This window comes from Propithecus coquereli, unplaced genomic scaffold, assembly GCF_000956105.1.
Source record: "Propithecus coquereli isolate 6110/MARCELLA unplaced genomic scaffold, Pcoq_1.0 Scaffold155, whole genome shotgun sequence".
NCBI lineage: Eukaryota > Metazoa > Chordata > Mammalia > Primates > Indriidae > Propithecus > Propithecus coquereli.
The window spans coordinates 2,993,173-3,011,587 of NW_012139969.1; the positions used below are offsets into that span (position 1 = coordinate 2,993,173).

General features: G+C 36.4%; 1 protein-coding gene across 1 annotated transcript in view; it reads right to left on the reverse strand.

Annotated features, from left to right (window-relative positions):
• The window catches only part of ARIH1 (ariadne RBR E3 ubiquitin protein ligase 1), a 108,025-nt gene that overhangs the window by 11,427 nt on the left and 78,183 nt on the right, over positions 1-18,415 (reverse strand). Inside the window, exons 6-11 of the mRNA XM_012640625.1 lie at positions 16,406-16,472; positions 14,785-14,891; positions 12,035-12,077; positions 11,478-11,549; positions 8,051-8,181; positions 2,945-3,002 (exon numbers count right to left, since the gene is read on the reverse strand). Coding sequence (XP_012496079.1) covers positions 2,945-3,002; positions 8,051-8,181; positions 11,478-11,549; positions 12,035-12,077; positions 14,785-14,891; positions 16,406-16,472 — 478 coding nt within the window. The remainder of the gene's footprint in view (positions 1-2,944; positions 3,003-8,050; positions 8,182-11,477; positions 11,550-12,034; positions 12,078-14,784; positions 14,892-16,405; positions 16,473-18,415) is intronic.

An 18,415-nucleotide genomic window follows, 5' to 3' on the forward strand; every position in this document is an offset into this window, starting at 1 on the left:
AATCTAACTACCACCTGTCTTTGTAAACAAAGTTTACACAGAACACTGTCACACCCATTCATTTAAGTTTTAGCATTACAGAGCCAGAGGCAGAGCTGAGTAGCCATAGTAGAGACCAACCATATAGTATGTAAAGCTAAAGATATTTATCATCTGACCCTTCATAGAAAATGACCCACCCTATCTACAGATCTCAGAAAGGAATTCTACTAGCACCCAAATGAAGACCAGATCAGATCAAGGATAACTCATATACTTTCTCTGTTGGTAAATACCATCATCTGGCTAGATTGCTAGACCTAGCTAGACTACTAGCTAGACTACTCTAGCTAGGTCTAGCTATGTAAAAACTAAAAGTCCACCATGGTAATTAGGAAAATAAAATGCAGCATAAGAGAAAAGAACATTTCTCTGTAGACTAAAAAGAATTACTACAAAAATTAGAAGAGGGTTGGGTGCAGTGGCTCACGCCTGTAATCCTAGCACTCTGGGAGGCCAAGGCGGGTAGATCACTCAAGGTCAGGAGTTCGAGACCAGCCTGAGCAAGAGCGAGAACCTGTCTCTACTAAAAATAGAAAGAAATTATCTGGACAACTAAAAATATATGTACAGAAAAAAAAAATTAGCCGGGCATGGTGGCGCATGCCTGTAGTCCCAGCTACTCGGGAGGCTGAGGCAGGAGGATCGCTTGAGCCCAGGAGTTTGAGGTTGCTGTGAGCTAGGCTGACGTCACGGCACTCTAGCCCGGGGAACAGACCCAGACTCTGCCTCAAAAAAAAAAAAAATTAGAAGAAAATTTTAGGAAAATGTATGGCCTCTTTCTTTAGTAGGATTTAAGATGATCATGACTGCTTAAAACAGAAGCAGAGAGCCATAAAAGAGAAAAGGCTAAGATAAAACAACAGAAGGAGATGTAATAACAAAATGAGCTAAATAAAAAATACAGCAGCAGAATCAAGTCTAAATAGGAGGTTGGAAAAAGCATGACTGTCATTGTAGAACTTTTATATAAAAATTATATGGGGTACTAAATTAGAATCTAAGGACCACTAGATGGTAGTGGAATAGGGGTACCCAATGACCTGGTCTCAGCAGATTATGGAATTTTAAAATACTTAAAAATGTTTAAATGTGCTTAAAAATCTGACAATAATCTAAAGGAAAAAAAATTCAAATACTCTAGATCATCTGGATGAATGGAGAATGCTACATTTGTGAAATGGCTAAAACTGGCATCCAGTATTACTTTAATTGTACCAATGAGAAAGGTAAGTGATACGAGTATACATCAACAATAAATTCTGGGCAAATCAAATCATGACACACTGTAGGAATGAATGTTTACAGTAGCTGGAGTACAGAAAATTGGCAGGAGAACAAGTTATCATATGACACTTAGACACTTAGTAGCACAGTAAAACTAACTTTAAAAAACTTCAACCAGGCCGGGCGTGGTGGCTCACGCCTATAATCCTAGCACTCTGGGAGGCCGAGGCGGGTGGATCGCTCAAGGTCAGGAGTTCAAGACCAGCCTGAGCAAGAGCGAGACCCCGTCTCTACTAAAAATAGAAAGAAATGATCTGGACAGCTAAAAATATACATATAGAAAAAATTAGCCGGGCATGGCGGCGCATGCCTGTAGTCCCAGCTACTAGGGAGGCTGAGGCAGTAGGATCGCTTGAGCCCAGGAGTTTGAGGTTGCTGTGAGCTAGGATGACGCCACGGCACTCACTCTAGCCAGGGCAATAGAGCCAGACTCTGTCTCAAAAAAAAAAAAAAAAAAAAAAAAAAACTTCAACCAAAGAGCAGTCTATCAACAGTAATTTAATTTCACCAAACAACATATCTGCCAAATTAACACTCAATTTCACTGATTTTGTAGTTCTCTTGGTTTGGCTGTCTAGTTGTATAAGAGCATATAAGACCTTATAGCTGGTTTTACATTTACATATTTAAATAACATTATATGATAAATGTAATTTAAGCCAACAATGGAACTTGTGGGAATTTTTTTCCCTTTAAAAGAATACAAATACTGTGAAAGTCTATAAAATACTCATCATTTATAATCACAAAATACAATTTTCCAGGCTTTTAAAAAAGTGAGACACAGAACTTTCACCTTTAACAATGTAACAGACTAGGTTATTTATTTTATATATATATATATATATATATTCTGTTTATGTTATTTTTATTAGAAATTAATTTTAAAGAAACATTAAAAAGTGAAGCAATAGGCAACAGAGGCAGACCATGTTTCTAACTGCACCCTAAGAAAATCAGTTGAAAAGAACACATCTGGGACAGCTGGGGAACTTCAGCGCAGAATGAATGGACACTAAGAACTCATAAATTCTAGGATTCTACAATTACGGCAGAATTACCAGAATGAACGGACTCAAAGTGTCATAGCATCTAGTTCACATCGCGTGTTTGGATTGCTTCTATAATAGTGAACAATTTCTCTATCTAGTAACAGGGAATTTCTCAGCTCCTGAGACAATCCATTCCAAATCAGCTCACCTATAATCATTAGACCTTCTTGATGAACACTGAGGTAAAATAATAAATAAATAAAAATAAGTGAAATATTGCCTATAAATAGGAGCAGGACCATTTAATAAATACTGCTGTCTACTGCCCTTGTTTGGAGGGGAATCAATCTTGACACCAAGACTACTAAAACCTGAAATTGTGTACTATATGACTACATTAATTAAAAGAAAGCAAACAAAACTTATTCACAAGACTGTCCCTGATAAGCATTCTGGATGAGATACCCTTCTAAATGTAAATAAATACCTAGCATCTCCTGGAATGTCTTTTCAGAAATCTTTCAGAATTGAAAATGTCTGCTAAATTATTCCCTACGGAATTATTCCCTAATGAATATACAATGTACATTCCTATTCAACTCTTACCCTGTAACAAATATACTTACCTCCTGTGCATCTCTTGCTGCCTTTGCATCATCCTCATTATAACGGTTACAGTTGTACCTTAAAATAAATTAAGAGAATTCCATAAAGAAATAAACGAATGAAAAGGAACAAAATTTTAACCTGGATTTAGAAATTACCTAAAACCAACATTCTCTTTTGTAACAGATAAACTGAGATGTTAAAATAGCCAGAGTTCTACTGTTATAATGATAGAATTAGCAGGCTGACAGGACCTGAAAGTGTTGCTGAATCTAATCTACACATAGTGTTTGAATCCTCTCTATTAATAGTGGATCAGTTCTCTACTTGGTAACAGGAAATTTCCCACCTCCTGAGGCAGTCCACTCCAAAACAGCTGATCTGCAATAATCATTAGAAAACATGGTCATTCTAGAGCTTTCACTGACCATAGTCTGAATTTCTAACTCAAGTTATTAAGGAAGAGATTATCTTATTTCCTAGGTCATCTGTTACTTAGGCCAAATATTCCCAACTTTCCCCAGTTAAAAACTTTCTTGTCTGCTCTTTCATAAAAATCAAAGAGAATCAATAGCTGATGGCTTACCCAAAACAGATGCTGTGCTATGTGCTACACATGCTATTATAGTTTATTAAGAGTCACTGAAGGCCAGGTGCAGTGGCTCACGTGTAATCCTAGCATTCTGGGAGGCCGAGGTGGGAAGATCGCTTCAGGGCAGGAGTTCCAGATCAGCCTGAATAAGAACTACTAAAAATAGTAAAAATAAGCTGGGCGTGCTAGTGCATGCCTGTAGTCCCAGCTACTTGGGAGGCTGAGGCAAGAGGATCACTTAAGCCCAGGAGTTTGAGGCTGCTGTGAGCCAGGCTGATGCCATGGCACAACAGCCCAGGTAACAGAGCAAGACTCTGTCACGAAAAAAAAAAGTCACATGAAAACTGAATGATATACAAAATGCCACATGCCCAAAGATACCAGCACAGAGTGGAGATGAGTAAGGCTGGCACTTCCCTTGTCTTGGTTACCATATGTCTTTTACGGGGAGCCCTACATTATGGGAGCAGCTATTTATTGAGCGCTTACTACATACCAGCACTTGCTAAGAACTTTAAATGTATTAACACATTTAATCCCCTCAAACACCTTATGAAATATGTATTATTATCCTGATGGAGCAGATGAAGAATAAGATTTAAAGAAGGTAAGCAACAAACTTAAGGTCACATAACTACAGAATTTCAGAGCTGGGAAATAAACTTTGCTTGTCTGCCAAATGAGGCTCATGCTCTTAACCAACGGGTATACCGCTCACATGCTATTGTTATGTCTTCAGAATCTTTTAATGGTGATCATTTTAGATCTAAAGGAAGAATGTTGAGTTTAATTTAAATCTTGTTAAATTGGGGCTCTTTCAGTTTTTCAAGTTCTTCAGGATTTAAGAGTTAAAGAGATATCAAATATCTTTTTTTGATATTAACCAAAAACATGTTTAAGATTCTTAAACAATTCTTCAAGCAAATTACCAATAAACCTGACCACGAAAGCAGTATATACTTAATACATTAGGAAAAAAAATATGAGAACACCACCTTTCACAGCAAGCCTTTAAAGCATTTCATAAGGAAGACATAAATCCATTATCTGTACTCCAAAAAACGGCCAATCAATGCCAAATATCCATGCTTTACATTCATTGCCTAGACCACAAATTTCTCAGTCCACACTGAAATACCTTGCTGAAATCTAGAAAACATCCCCATATCTATCATTCTAGTGATACCATTGGATTCTGGGATTTCACATGAGAAAAATTAAGTTATGTGGTTCATATGTAGTTTGTGAAACCAATCACAAATTTTAGAAGTTTGGGATTACATTCTTCCAGTACTAAAGGTATTTCTCTATTTTACATATTAGTCAGAAATAACCAAAAATTGCCCACTGATCTCATTTTAAAGTTTTTGAAGTAACCCAGATAGCAATTTACTTGGGTTGGGAGATTTATTATTAATTTCTCTTTAGCTGGGATTATAAACCTCTCTTGGCAACAATTACTGTATTCAACATAGCCCAAAGATTGCTTCCCTTGACCTTTATTGTCAACTATTAATCTCTCTTCTTCCTTTCTGATATATTCTTAAAAACTTTCCTTCTGATATATTTTTTAACATTATCTAGAAGCCTCAACTCATTCTGGACTTTGCCCTGCCAACATTATCAAGGATTTTAAGGCAAGGAAGGCAAATATTTAGGATTCATCTATACTTCTAACTCAGATGACTGAGAGTGCTACTTGGAATGCTATTTTGACAATTGTGAGGCATTTTCAGATATAAACAGGAAAGCATAGTATGGTTCACTTGCAATGTCAGCACGGGTAAAGGCAAGACACAGGCAGCACTTCTGACACTCCTGGTCCAGTCTATTCTTCATTCTTCTGTATCCATCATTTGTTCTGTACCCTTTTCAGGTATAAATACAGCTTACTTAAAATCTGAGCTATAATTAGAGATGTCATTACACAAACATACACTAGGTTGGTGCAAAAGTAATTGTGGTTTTGGCATTGTTGAAATTTGCCGCTTGATATTGGAATACATTCTTAAATGTGGTTATGTCATACATCATTTTAATGTGTATTTCTCCCTTTATTTTTTTGCTAATGACTTATTACTTGCTGTTTATTTTACATTTATTTTAGACTACAGAAATGATGTTAGACAGAAAGCAAATTCGAGAGATTTTCTTATTTGAGTTCAAAATGGGTCATAAAGCAGCAGAGACAACTTGTAACATCAACAACTTGCAACTGCTAACGAACATACAGTGCAGTGGTGGTACAAGAAGTTTTACAAAGGAGACAAGAGCCTTGAAGATGAGGAGTGCAGTGGCCGGCCATCATAAGTTGACAACAGCCAGTTGAGAGCAATCATTGAAGCTGATTCTCTTACAACTACATGAGAAGTTGCTGAAGAACTCGATGTGAACCATTAATTCTATGGTCATTCGGCATTTGAAGCACATTGGAAAGGTGAAAAAGCTCGATAAGCGGGTTCCTCATGAGCTTACTGAAAATCAAAAACATCATCGTTTTGAAGTGTTATCTTCTCTTATTGTACAGAACAACGAACCACTTCTCAATCCGATTGTGATGTGCAACGGAAAGTGGATTTTATACAACAACTAGCGACAACCAGCTCAGTGGCTAGACTGAGAAGAAGCTCCAAAGCACTTCCCAAAGCCAAACTTGTACCAAAAAAGTCATGGTCACTGTTTGGTGGTCTGCTGCCAGTTTGATCCACTACAGCTTTCTGAATCCTGGTGAAACCATTACAGCAGAGAAGTATGCTCAGCAAATCCATGAGACGCATCGAAAACTGCAATGCCGGCAGCTGGCATTGGTCAACAGAAAGGGCCCAATTCTTATCCAGGACAATGCCCAACTACATGTTGCACAACCAACGTTACAAAAGTTGAACGAATTGGGCTACGAAGTTTTGCCTCATCCACATATTCACCTGATATCTCGCCAATGACTATCACTTCTTCAAGCATCTCGACAACTTTTTACAGGGAAAATGCTTTCCAAGAGTTTGTCAAATCCTGAAGCAAGGATTTTTATGCTACAGTAATAAACAAACTTATTTCTCATTGGCAAAAATGTGTTGATTCTAATGGCTCCTATTTTGATTAATAAAGATGTGTTTTAGCCTAGTTATAATGATTTAAAATTCGTGGTCCAAAACCGCAATTACTTTTGCACCAACCTAAACACCTGTTTAAAAAGTATAGGGTGAATTTAATTTCTGGGAGCACACTAATCCTTCAGTTTGCCTTCTTAAAATCTAGAGTACCTGCCTGGCTAAACCCCAAATACCCTTTCTTGGCTCTGACAGTGGCACAGTTTCTTCACTTCCACTTAATCAGTTCTTACCTGGCTTAGAATTAATTTCAGAGAAGTAACCCCTCTTACTATTACTTTAATTAACACAACTAATGAAAGTTCCAACAAAACTAAAAGGGAACACTCGTCACTGTTTTAAGTTCAGATCTTCTTCGCCTTGTCTTAAACCTGTAATCTTTTCCCTCCCATAGATAAAGCACAGTCAGAATGAGATAATGTATGCAAAGCACATGATACAGAGCCTTCTCATCTAAATTATAGCTCTAACCATGTCATTCCCACTTAAAATCCTTCTGATAATATCCAGACTACTTTAGGCTCTAGTCTACTTTCCTATTCCCCACAACTAACCAAGGGACACAAACTCAAATGCCAACAGACGACAGGCATATAACACAAATCAGTGAGGTGGGTCATCTGCATACTATATAATAACACTTAGAAATATTTTTGCTTTTATGAGGAAATGTGTTAGCTACCATTTTTCTCAAAACTTAAAGCATCTTCAGTCTAACTTGCGTTTTCTCAAACTAGTAAGAAATACGCATTTAACAAAGGTATGCTATCACTACTAAATGAAAAACAATGGTGCCGTGTGATTACATGCAAATGATATTAAGCTTCGGTCTTAGGGAAACATATCAAAGTGGAAAGTAAAGGCCCCATCTAGGTGACTGCTACTCTAGGCAACTGTTGCCAAACAGGAATGTAAACCTCCTCCTAAGTTTCAAAGAGAAGCTAAACATATGGATTTTGTTCGGCAATTTCCCAATTTTTCAAGTTTGGGACTAACTTTCTAATGATGTACAGAGTAAATAAAACACATCTTGCAGTTTTGGTTTTGCCAACAGCCTCCTAGTTTTCAACTTTTGCCTAGAGAGACATATTTGAAAATGCACCTCTTCTTTGAAAAAGTCACGTACTTTCATATCACTCTACTTTTCCTTATGCTGCAACTTTTTCAATTCCTACTACTTTTTTAACTAATGAACTCTTACTCTTTCTTGAAGTTCATCTCAATTGTTACCTCCTCTGTGAAATATGCCTAACTAATCCCTCTCTGTGGATATCTTGCATATAAAACACTGATCACACACTCTATTTATTTATTTAGCTCCCAATTTAGATGGTAATCTCTATAAGGCAGAAATTTTATTCATAATTTGTGGCATATATTGCATACTTATGTGAACATATTCTTCTCCCTTCATTTCCCCAACCTACCAGGCAGATCCATGTGGTTCCCAAGGGCCAAGACACACCCAGCAAAACTCTGCTTTACAGTTCTGGTTACGACAGACCATGTGATTACAACCGCCATCCTTCTCAATTGTGACATGGCATTTGGGACATTCCTATGAAGAGAAACTATAAAGTTGGTGTCAATGCTACACTAGGTTGTATTACTACCATTGAGGAGAAGCCAGTTCCAGATTCGGTTTATTTTTAAATACCATATTTATTGTGGTTAATACATGTAAAGCACTTAGAACAGTGTCAAACACTTAATAAGTACGACTAAAAATGAGCTGTTAGTCAGGCACAGTGGCTTACTCCTGTACTCCTAGCACTTCAGGAGGCGCAGGCAGAAGGATTGCTTGAGATCAGCCTGAACAACATAGCGAGACCCAGTCTCTACAAAAAATACAAAATTTCACTGGATGTGGTGGCACATGCCCAGAGTCCTAGCTATCAGGAGGCTGAAGCGGGATGATCCCTTGAGCCCAGGAGTTTGAGGCTGCAGTGAGCTATGATCACACCAGTGCACTTCAGCCTGGGTGACAGACAGAGAACCTGTCTCAAGGGGAGGAAAAAAAAAAGCTAGTACCATTATTATTACTAGCTTTTAAGATACAACAATTTAAGGATTTTTTTTTTTAATTTAGAGATGAAGTCTTGCTATGTTGTCCAGGCTAGAATGCAGTGGCTATTCAGAGGCCCAATCAATCATAGGGTACTATAGCCTTGAACTCCTAGACTCAAGCGATCCTTCCACCTCAGCCTCCCGACAGTTGGGATTATGGGCGTATACCACTGTGTCTGGCTAGGGTTTTTTAAAAGTAGGGTTGAGGGACATAACATTTTAAGTACTTTTAATCATACACACAGTAATAATAGTTTTATGGGAGGGTAAAATTTGTTCATGTAAATATACTTTCTAGTGTCATTTAAAAATAACTATTGAGTACTCCTTATATCCCATGCACTGTTCTTAGTGTTTTGTATGTATCAACTCACAATTCTTACAGTGGTGCTATTCCTATTTCCATTTGTCAGATGAATAAACTAAGGGAGAGAAAAAATAGTAAAGAAACTAGTCCAAGAACACATAGGTAGTAAATGTAAAGTAAGGATCCAAACCCAAGCAACCTGACCTCAAGAGTCAGGCAAGTAGGAAATCAGGCCTCAATTGGTAAATTTATTTAGAGGCTATTGAATTTCCCAACTTTCACCTGCCAAATATCCATGATTTAAATTCTTTACATTTGGCTCATTAACAACTAAGCTACAGAGATCATGTTAGATTGTTTTTTCCCACGTCCATACCAGTTTCTTGGTTGCTAGGCAAGCCAAAGTCACTGTCCTACAGGCCTACTGGTTTTTGCTTCTGAAAAATCTAGAAAAATCAGCCTTTTTTTTTTTTATTAAAACTATAAATAAGATGTAAATCTTGTATTTTTACTATATTTGCTGTAATTCTGCTTGATGTCTGTAACCCCCAAAAGGAGGAAACATCACCTACTATATTATTATTTGCATAATTTGGCTTTCTTTGCGAGATAGACCGCACTGCCCATAACCTAGCAATTTTAAACAGGCCAACATGGCAATCTTTTATTACATATTTTGAATCAAATTTTTAAAATCACCCACGTAAGAAATTTTACATTTTCCCAAACAAGCAAACTTCAGGCATAAAATATGTTTCATTCTACATTTCTTGGTTATTAATTAACCAAATAGTATTAAGCCCTCAAAAATGTTCAACAATCTATAAATCTGTTTAAAGAGCTGATAACAATCATAAATGCTTCTAAAACCTCTTCAGAGAAAAACCCTTCAGTTTCATCTCAAAACTATCAAGTAACTAAATTTGTTATTACAAATTGCCATTCTTCTTTGGTAATCTACCATCTAAACAAAGCCAAATACATCCAAGCCTGCTCCCTATTTTATTAATCATCCTGGGGGCTTAAAGTATTTGGAGATTTCTCTCGATATAGAAAGAAGGCTATTATTTAATCAAACTACTTAGTGAAAATATAACTGCCCTATTCTAAATACTAGTTTTTTTAGAACACATTAAAGGGTCCTGTGACTTTAAAGAACATTTCTGGTGGCAAAATCTTTAATTTTCAAAAAGAAATGCTTGGCTAGGAATTTTTTTAAAATAACAAAAGTAGTAACCACTTCCTGATATTACAGTGTATTTACTAAGGTTTTCTTTAGTGACATGACTTATGCATATTATGATGGTTTTAGAGAACACAAAAATATTAATTTCTACCAGGTATTCCTCAAAGATTTGGGCATTTGTTTTATGTGACAGGATTCACTGCTTCACTGCTAATACTTTCTGAGAGACAAAAATGTATACTTAAGCTTTAAATATAAGTATGTAAGATACATACTTAAAATTGTGTGTTGGCCTTCATCGTTTAAGCATGTCTTACTCTTATCATTATCCTGTGACTGAGTGAAGGACAGTGTGAAACTGTAATACTACTGGTCAAACGCAGCATTCTTTATAGTGTCATCTTCATATGCGAAAGACAATACCAAAAATGAATGGTCTATGAATCATGCTATCATTCATTACTACTGTCACTTACAGGATTGATATTTATACAATTTATTAAGAGACTGGCTGGGTATACAATTGGATTTCAAATGTGTGCTTAGTGATAGTAAAGAAGGGTGCTCAAGATTACTTGCACTTATAAGACATCTGTCTAGGGTTAAGGAAGTGGTTCATGATCATAAAGAGACTAGCAGTTTGAAACTAGTATCATAAGCAATGTATAACATAATTAAAAACAAAAAAACAAGGAAGACCCATAATACCTCAGAATTTCCACTTTTCAGGAGTCAAATCTCTTAATAAAGCATATTTTAGAAGTTTAACATGAAGTAGATTTAAAGAAATTTTTGTTAAGCCCAGTTCAGTTACATAATAAAAACTTAACAGTTACTCAGTTACTCTGCTCAAATTGTGCCCCTTAAGAATGACTCCTAAAATGTAAAACCCTGGGAGTTTACGGCAGAAATGTAAATTAGCCTACGGAACCAAGCTAGGTAGAGTAAACTCTATATTTGTATACTACAAGGCAGTCAAGCACAAACCCCTGACTTGAAAAATCATATCGCCTTTTCTTCTACAAGAAACTAAGATTTTTCCAATAAAAGAAACATAAGGCAGAGCACTGTGCATACTACAGAGCACTGTGCACTGTACTCAATACCCTAAAATAAACTCAAATATTAAAATGAAGGAAAATTATTAGTAGGCAAGCATTCTGGAAAAAAAAATGGAGAAAAAAGTGAAACAAGGCCTACAACTAGGTAAACTTAATTAATTGCTTTTGCTAATGCTGATGCACTTATCCTTATCAGTTTCATCACTAAGAGTTACTAAAGGAAAAACACCAACCTTTGTGTTGGCTGCAATCCAATTGGAAGTTTCACTGTCATCGTCACACTTTTTAATCCACTTCTTTAACCACTGTTTGAAAACAACAACTTTTAGGGTGTAACAAAAGATTTTTTAAAATAGCAAATTACTTCATCACTTAACTACAGTCAAGCTTCAATGTAAAAGCCAATGAATAAGGAAGGCTTCCTTCCTCTTGAACTTGGGAAATCCTATAGCTGTGATATTCAGTATATGTAAGATCAACCAAAGGAGAATTCTCTCTGGCTGAAACTGAGTGGGGAACCCCTAGACTGAAGAGAAGCCCAGCTACAGGGTGTGTTATACCACTAACTAGAAAGTCTGTTGAAGAGGTGCCTTAACCATGGTTATCCTAATAATAATCAGGAGCTGACTTTACTCATCCTAAGGAATGACCTCTGAATACCTACAGTGATCATCTGAAACGAAAAGGAAAAAATAAAATCTTCTATCTACTACGGATAAATAACAAAATCATCAAGTCTTAGAAGGGTTCCATCATATTATTTAAAAATAAAAATGCCAGACAAACTCACCTTACATTTAACAGGATCATGCCAATTTTCTCCACAGTTAAAGCTGTTAAGTGACACAAAGAGTTAAAAGCATTAAGTCCTACCTACTGTCAGTAAGTAAACCGGCCAACCATTTCATGCTTTATAATAGTTTCACAGTATTGCCACCATTTCTAGTGACTGGCAAATACAAGGGCAGTAATCATGTCTTATTTTATAGTTAATTATCTAGAATTTAGTATTAGAATTAGTATGCAGTGGGTACTAAGTACATATGAAATGAAGAATGACTATAAGCATGAAGACATGCTTTGATGACAATTTCGTAGCTGTTACTAGACTGGTTTTATGTTTCAGACTGTATTCAGAACTTCCAACCAATCCTTCATCAGTGCATATTTAATCTTTTACTTAACACCGCCAACGAAGAAGAAAAGTCTGACTTTATAGGTTAATAATATAACTTAGTACTAATACACAGTACTCGACATGTGGGAAGAAGGTCACATCTTTGCATAATTTAAATAAATGAACCTCAGCCCTATAAAGAGAAATGGAACTGAGCAAGGTATAAAACAAAAGACTGAATAATCTCTAAATATACACTAACTAATAATTCATCACCATTTTTTTAGGCTCGTGGTATATGCACTTGTAAAAAATGTATAAATTAAGAATAAACACAAACGCTTCAGAAAAAATAACCATGAATGGCTTATTAGTTAGCTAATCAAGTAACTTAGAATGCCAAAAAATCCTTTGCTAAACAGAAGAAAGTACCATTGATCTAAATGAGGTCAGGATAATGGTTATCTATTATCCTGAGGACATGAGGAATGGGATGGAGCAGGGAACGAAGGAGTTTAAAATGTATGTGTTGTATTTTATTTCTTAAAGAAAACAAAATACTGATTTTGATTAAGTTGTGTTGCAGCTACATAAGTATCCATTGTTGTTACTCTCTATACTTTATGTTTGAAATATTTGACACTAAAATTCATTGAAAGTAGGCATGAAATCAGAATCTACCTTCTGTTTACAGGGTAAACTCTGAAACAATAATGCATTTAATCTTTACAAAAATAGGATGTATTTTACACATATTCAATCTCTGAGTTTACCTGCTCTTTTTAGAAATATTACTGTTTAAATCTAACTCTATAGATGTTTGGAGGGGGGAAAAAAGGTAAAGAATACCAATAAAATATCCATTTGCGAGGACTAGAGACCCTTGGCTTGAGTGGCTTCTCACTCCTAAAGATCCTCAAAGAAACAGATTATCTTAACTTCCAGCATGGTCTAAATATGTTTATCCCCCAAAATACAAACACTAAAACCTAATCACCAATGTGATGGTATTGCAGGATGTGGGGCTTTGGGGAAGTGGTTAAGTCATGAAGGCAGAGCCCTCACAAATGGGATTAGTGCTTTTATAAAGGAGGCCTGAGAGAGCTGCCTTGTCCCTTCCACCATGTCAAGACACAGCAAGAAAGCACCATCTATGAACCAGAAAGTGGGCCCTCACCAGACAACAGATCTGTTGATGCCTTGATCTTGGGACTTCTAGGCCTTCAGAACTGTGAGAAATAAATTTCTGTTGTTTGTAAGCCATCCAGTTTATGGTATTTTGTTATAACAGCATATATGGACTAAGAAACCTGGTACTGAAAAGTGAGTGTGCCGTTGTAACAAAACCTAAAATGTGAATGCCAGTTTGGAACTGGGTAACGGATAGAGGCTGGAAGAGTTTGGAGGTACATGCTAGAAAAAGCCTAGATTGCCATGAACAAACTGTTAAGGGTGACTTTGGTGAGGGTTCAGAAAGAGACGCGTACAGATAAAACCTCAATCATCTTCGAGAAAAACCTAAGCAGTTGTGAACAGAATACTGGTAGAAACACGGTGATGAGGTCTCAGATGAAAAAGAGGAACATGCTATTGGAAATTGGAGGAAAGGCCATCCTCACTATAAAGCAGCAAAGAAGTAGGGGCTGTATTGTGTTTGTGTCCTATTGTTTCGTGGAAGGCAGGCTGTGTAAGCAATGAAATTAGATATTTGACTGAGGAAATTTCTAAGCAAAGTGCTGAAGATGCAGCTTGGCATCTCTTGAGTGTTTATAGAAAAATGCAAAAGAGAAATGACTTAAAGACAAACTGTTAAAAGGGAATTAGAACTTAAAAATTTTGAAAATTCTCAGCCTATCCACATTGGGAAAAAATGAGAAAGCCTGTTAAAGCAGCCCAAACTAAGACACCCCTTAATATGTGGCATTGGAAATTTCCCAGTAAGTCAAATCTTGAATTCAGAGGCTGAAGAGTAGTATAGTATAGAACTCCAAAAGCCCAAGTTATCAAGAAAACTGGCCCAGAAGAGCCACAGGAAAACTCTTAGTTAAAAAGTACATCCAATCAACCTGCACACTTCCTTTCTAGAAGACTAAAACTTGACAGAGTAAAGGAAAGTTATAGTCCCAGATCTATAAGTTTGCTCCAATGTAAGTTACAGTGGGACATACAGGAAGATGTTATTATAGCTGAATTTTTCTCCATAAAAAATATATCGAAAAGTTAGAACATCAAGGAAAGAAGAAAAATTATTTAAGATGTGACTTTTTCATCTGATTCTTACTTAAAAGAAATATACACTATTTAATAACATCACTCATCCCCCTGCCTGAGGTAAATATTTTTTTCTATTTTATTACCAAGAATAGACAGAAGAAATAAAAAAGGTATGCGTGCTATTCCAATTTAGAAAAAAATTTGCTTACCAGAATTGGCGCCCACATTTGCAGCGAACAGGTTTAGCATCAGGATATTGAACTTTGACAACATGGTGGCAATCTGGGGCAGGACACCACTTTAATAGTCGATTGCACTGAAAAACAAGTTAGAAAATAATAAAATGACAGTAAATTAAGTCATGATGCAAGATCTCCTAGTACACCAAACAATTATTTATATTGCCTCCCTAGTGCAAAGAGCAAAAGAACGATGATGAGACAAGCATAGAAAAACCTGCTGTAGTCTTCTATAGCAATGCTTTTGCATGTACTATTTTTCTAAAACTATTGATCCCTGAAGACCTGGTTGTATAAAATATATCAACTGTCCCTTGTTCTTTCTTCAAAATCCCACTGAAAAACTTTAAAACAATTACCCATTATGTGATCATTAAAAAGCATCAATTTATTTATAGTTCTATTTTAGGGTAATTTTCCCAAGATGCAAGAAAACCAGATATGTTCTTAATCAGGGAAGGTGTTTAGATGCTACAAAATAATTAATAAGCTAAAGGATTTACATGAAATTTCTCCTTTTGATCATAAAACCTCTTCTCAGAGGAAAAGCCAGTTCCTAAACTATAGGTCAAGACTGTATTTCGTTTCTCAAAAGGAAATATAACTTTTTTAAAAAATTTTAGAGACAGGGTCTTGCTGCTCTGTCACCCAGGCTGGAGGGCAGTGGCACAACCATAGCACACTGTAACCTTGAACTCTTGGGCTCAGGCAATCCTTCCACCTCAGCCTCCTGAGTAGCTGGCACCATAGGTAGACACCACAATGCCTAGCTAGTTTTTTCTTATTTTTGTAGCGACAGGGTCTCGCTATGGTTGGTCTCAAACTCCTGGCCTCAGTGATCCTCCCACCATAGCCTTCCAAAGTGCTGGGATAATGGGTGTGAGCCACTGCACTCGACCAGAAATATAACTTTTATTATGGAACAAAACATGGCTAAATAACACTTTGTACCAGAAGTCCACTGACCATTTCAAAAAATATACTATTTCTAAAATATGCTGTGTTCCATTTGATTTCTAACAGAAATAGAAATTATTTTCTAGAATTAAAATACCAAGTTACCCTGATGCTCTCATATGGGGGCTGGCAAACTCTGTAGAGAGCCAGAAAAAAAGATTTTTGGTTTTGCGGGGCATAACAGTCACTGTAGCAACTATTCAACCTCGCCACTGCAGTACAAAAGCAGTCACAGAACAAATGGGCATGAACAGGTTCCAATAAATGACAGAATTCTTCATTAACAAGATTTACTGATAATGAGACCCAAATCTAGCAGAGAAACAGCAGGGTTAGACTCCAAAACATGATTAAACATGACATGATTAGTAATCTACTATGATTCTCTGCTAAGGATAAAGAGAAATAAAGGAAGAACATTATAAAAATAATTTTACTAACAGAGCTCAAGATCTATGAAGACAGACCATTTATTGGTTTGTCATATTCCTTTGAGGATAAAGGTGTGTTGGTATGCTTTCTAAATACGGGAAAGTGTTTCTTATGGTTGATCGATAAGATTTTTTAAAAAATAATGTTTCTATAAATAAACAGAATTCCTTTTATTAAAAGAGGGAAAACTTAAATCACTTACCTCTACAAAGCTATTTGTTATTAAATGCTGATACTTTAATTTAACTTTTGAATCTGTGATGAGGCGCCTGAAACCAAGAATAAGAATAATTTATTAGAAAGTTTTCAGCCAAGGGTAGTTTTCATATTTATTAAATTTCAAAAATCGTTTATGCTATGGCTATAAAAACTGCCAAAGTTGAATATATTGAAGGGCACACAGACTATCAACAAATGTAACTGTACTAATCAAAACAATAATTTCAAAGTTTCTATAGTTTTATTTTGATAGACATTTTCTCCATGTTTCTTATATTTTAAATAATCCACTTTTACCTAGTTTTTATTATAGCCTGATGACTTACCAACTACTGTCAAGTTTAGGCCCATTTCGGAGCCTTCACACTCTGATATTATGCCGTAAGACAGCAATTCTCAGCCACCTTCCTTCAGACCCCCACCCAAAATCTGTGTGAAATGAGACAGATGTTGCTGACAGGAGTGTTAAGGAATGGATCCAAGTTTTGCGATATCTAAAGCTTATAATTTATATAATTTTGAGGGCCTTCTTCTGAGAGCTCTTGACAATCTACCAGAAATGCTTACTGACTATATCCTGGCTTCCTTTGTCCACCTAGAACACTCTATAATTCACAACAAATTCTAGCACTCACAGGAGGCCATCCATGAAAGTGAGGAACATTGAAGCTCAAGTTTCATTAGTTCTGTGACAAATACCCCTCTAAGTGTGTTATAAGAGAATGATGTTGAAGCAGGGGGGAAAAAGAGTAACCACTGACAAAGCCAGGAAGAATGCTGAATATGTTGAATATGCACGTAGTTCAACCCCGATAAAGTCTTTTAAACGAACAAGATAGTTTTGTATGATCTAAACTCATCTAACTCTAGAGCTTCACATCCTACCTCTTTCTTTCCACAAGACCCCACCCTGTCCGGTACCACTTTCAGTGTACTCCTGTCACATCCATGTTACTATATTTCCTCAAAAACAGCGTGTACCACCTTTCCTCAGAGGCTTCACATAAGGCTGCCTCCCTTGGAAAGGAAAAAGAAACGGAATATCATGATGGGGCTCTGAGGTGGGACAGCTAGGTTTGAATACTGGCTTCACAACTCACTAGCTATGAATTGAAGGGAGTTCTTTGATCGCTCCATAACTCAGCTTACTGATCTGTAAAATACATAGCAGAAAAAGAGCTGGGAGACTAGAACAGTGCCTGGCAAATCAAATAGTAAGCACTCAATAAATATTAGATGCTATTAGTATTACTTCACTCAGTTAACATATACTGTTACTCACTCAAGAAGCCTTTCCTGATCAGGTTCCCACACTCTAGTTGTAGATCCCATTTCAGTTCTTTTTCTTTCTTTCTTTTTTTTTCAAAGAGACAGGGTCTTACTATGTTGCCCAGGCTAGACTTAAACTCCTGGGCTCAAACGATCTTCCTGCCTCAGCCTCCTAAGTAGCTAGGACTACAGGTGGGCTTCCCTCTTAGTTCTCAGGGCACCATAAACATCTTTATAGAATTTATCATAATTTTAATTAGACAGTTATCTGTATTATCATTTAACATCTGTCTTCCTGTTCCCCATCCCCAATCAAACAGTAAGCTCCATGAAAGGATCTCCTGTGTCCAGCACAATGCCTGACCAGCAGAAAGTGTTCAGTAAATATGTTTTAAATGAGTAAACCTCCACATTTCACAGATGTTGGAACTGTGGTCTAAAAATAATTAGTACATTTGGCGGTTTCTCAAGAAGTTAAACATAGTGTTACCATATGACCCAGCAATTCCCCTTTGAGGTGTACACATACCCAAGAGAATTAAAAACAGGTGTTTAATAAAAACCTTGTACACAAATGTTCATATAACACCCAAATGTTTCCACAAAAAGTGAAAACATCCATATAGTGAAACATTATTTAGCAATAAAAAGGAATGAAATACTGATTTATGCTACAACGAGGATAAATCTGGAAAACATGAAAGTAAGTGAAAGAAGCCAGTCA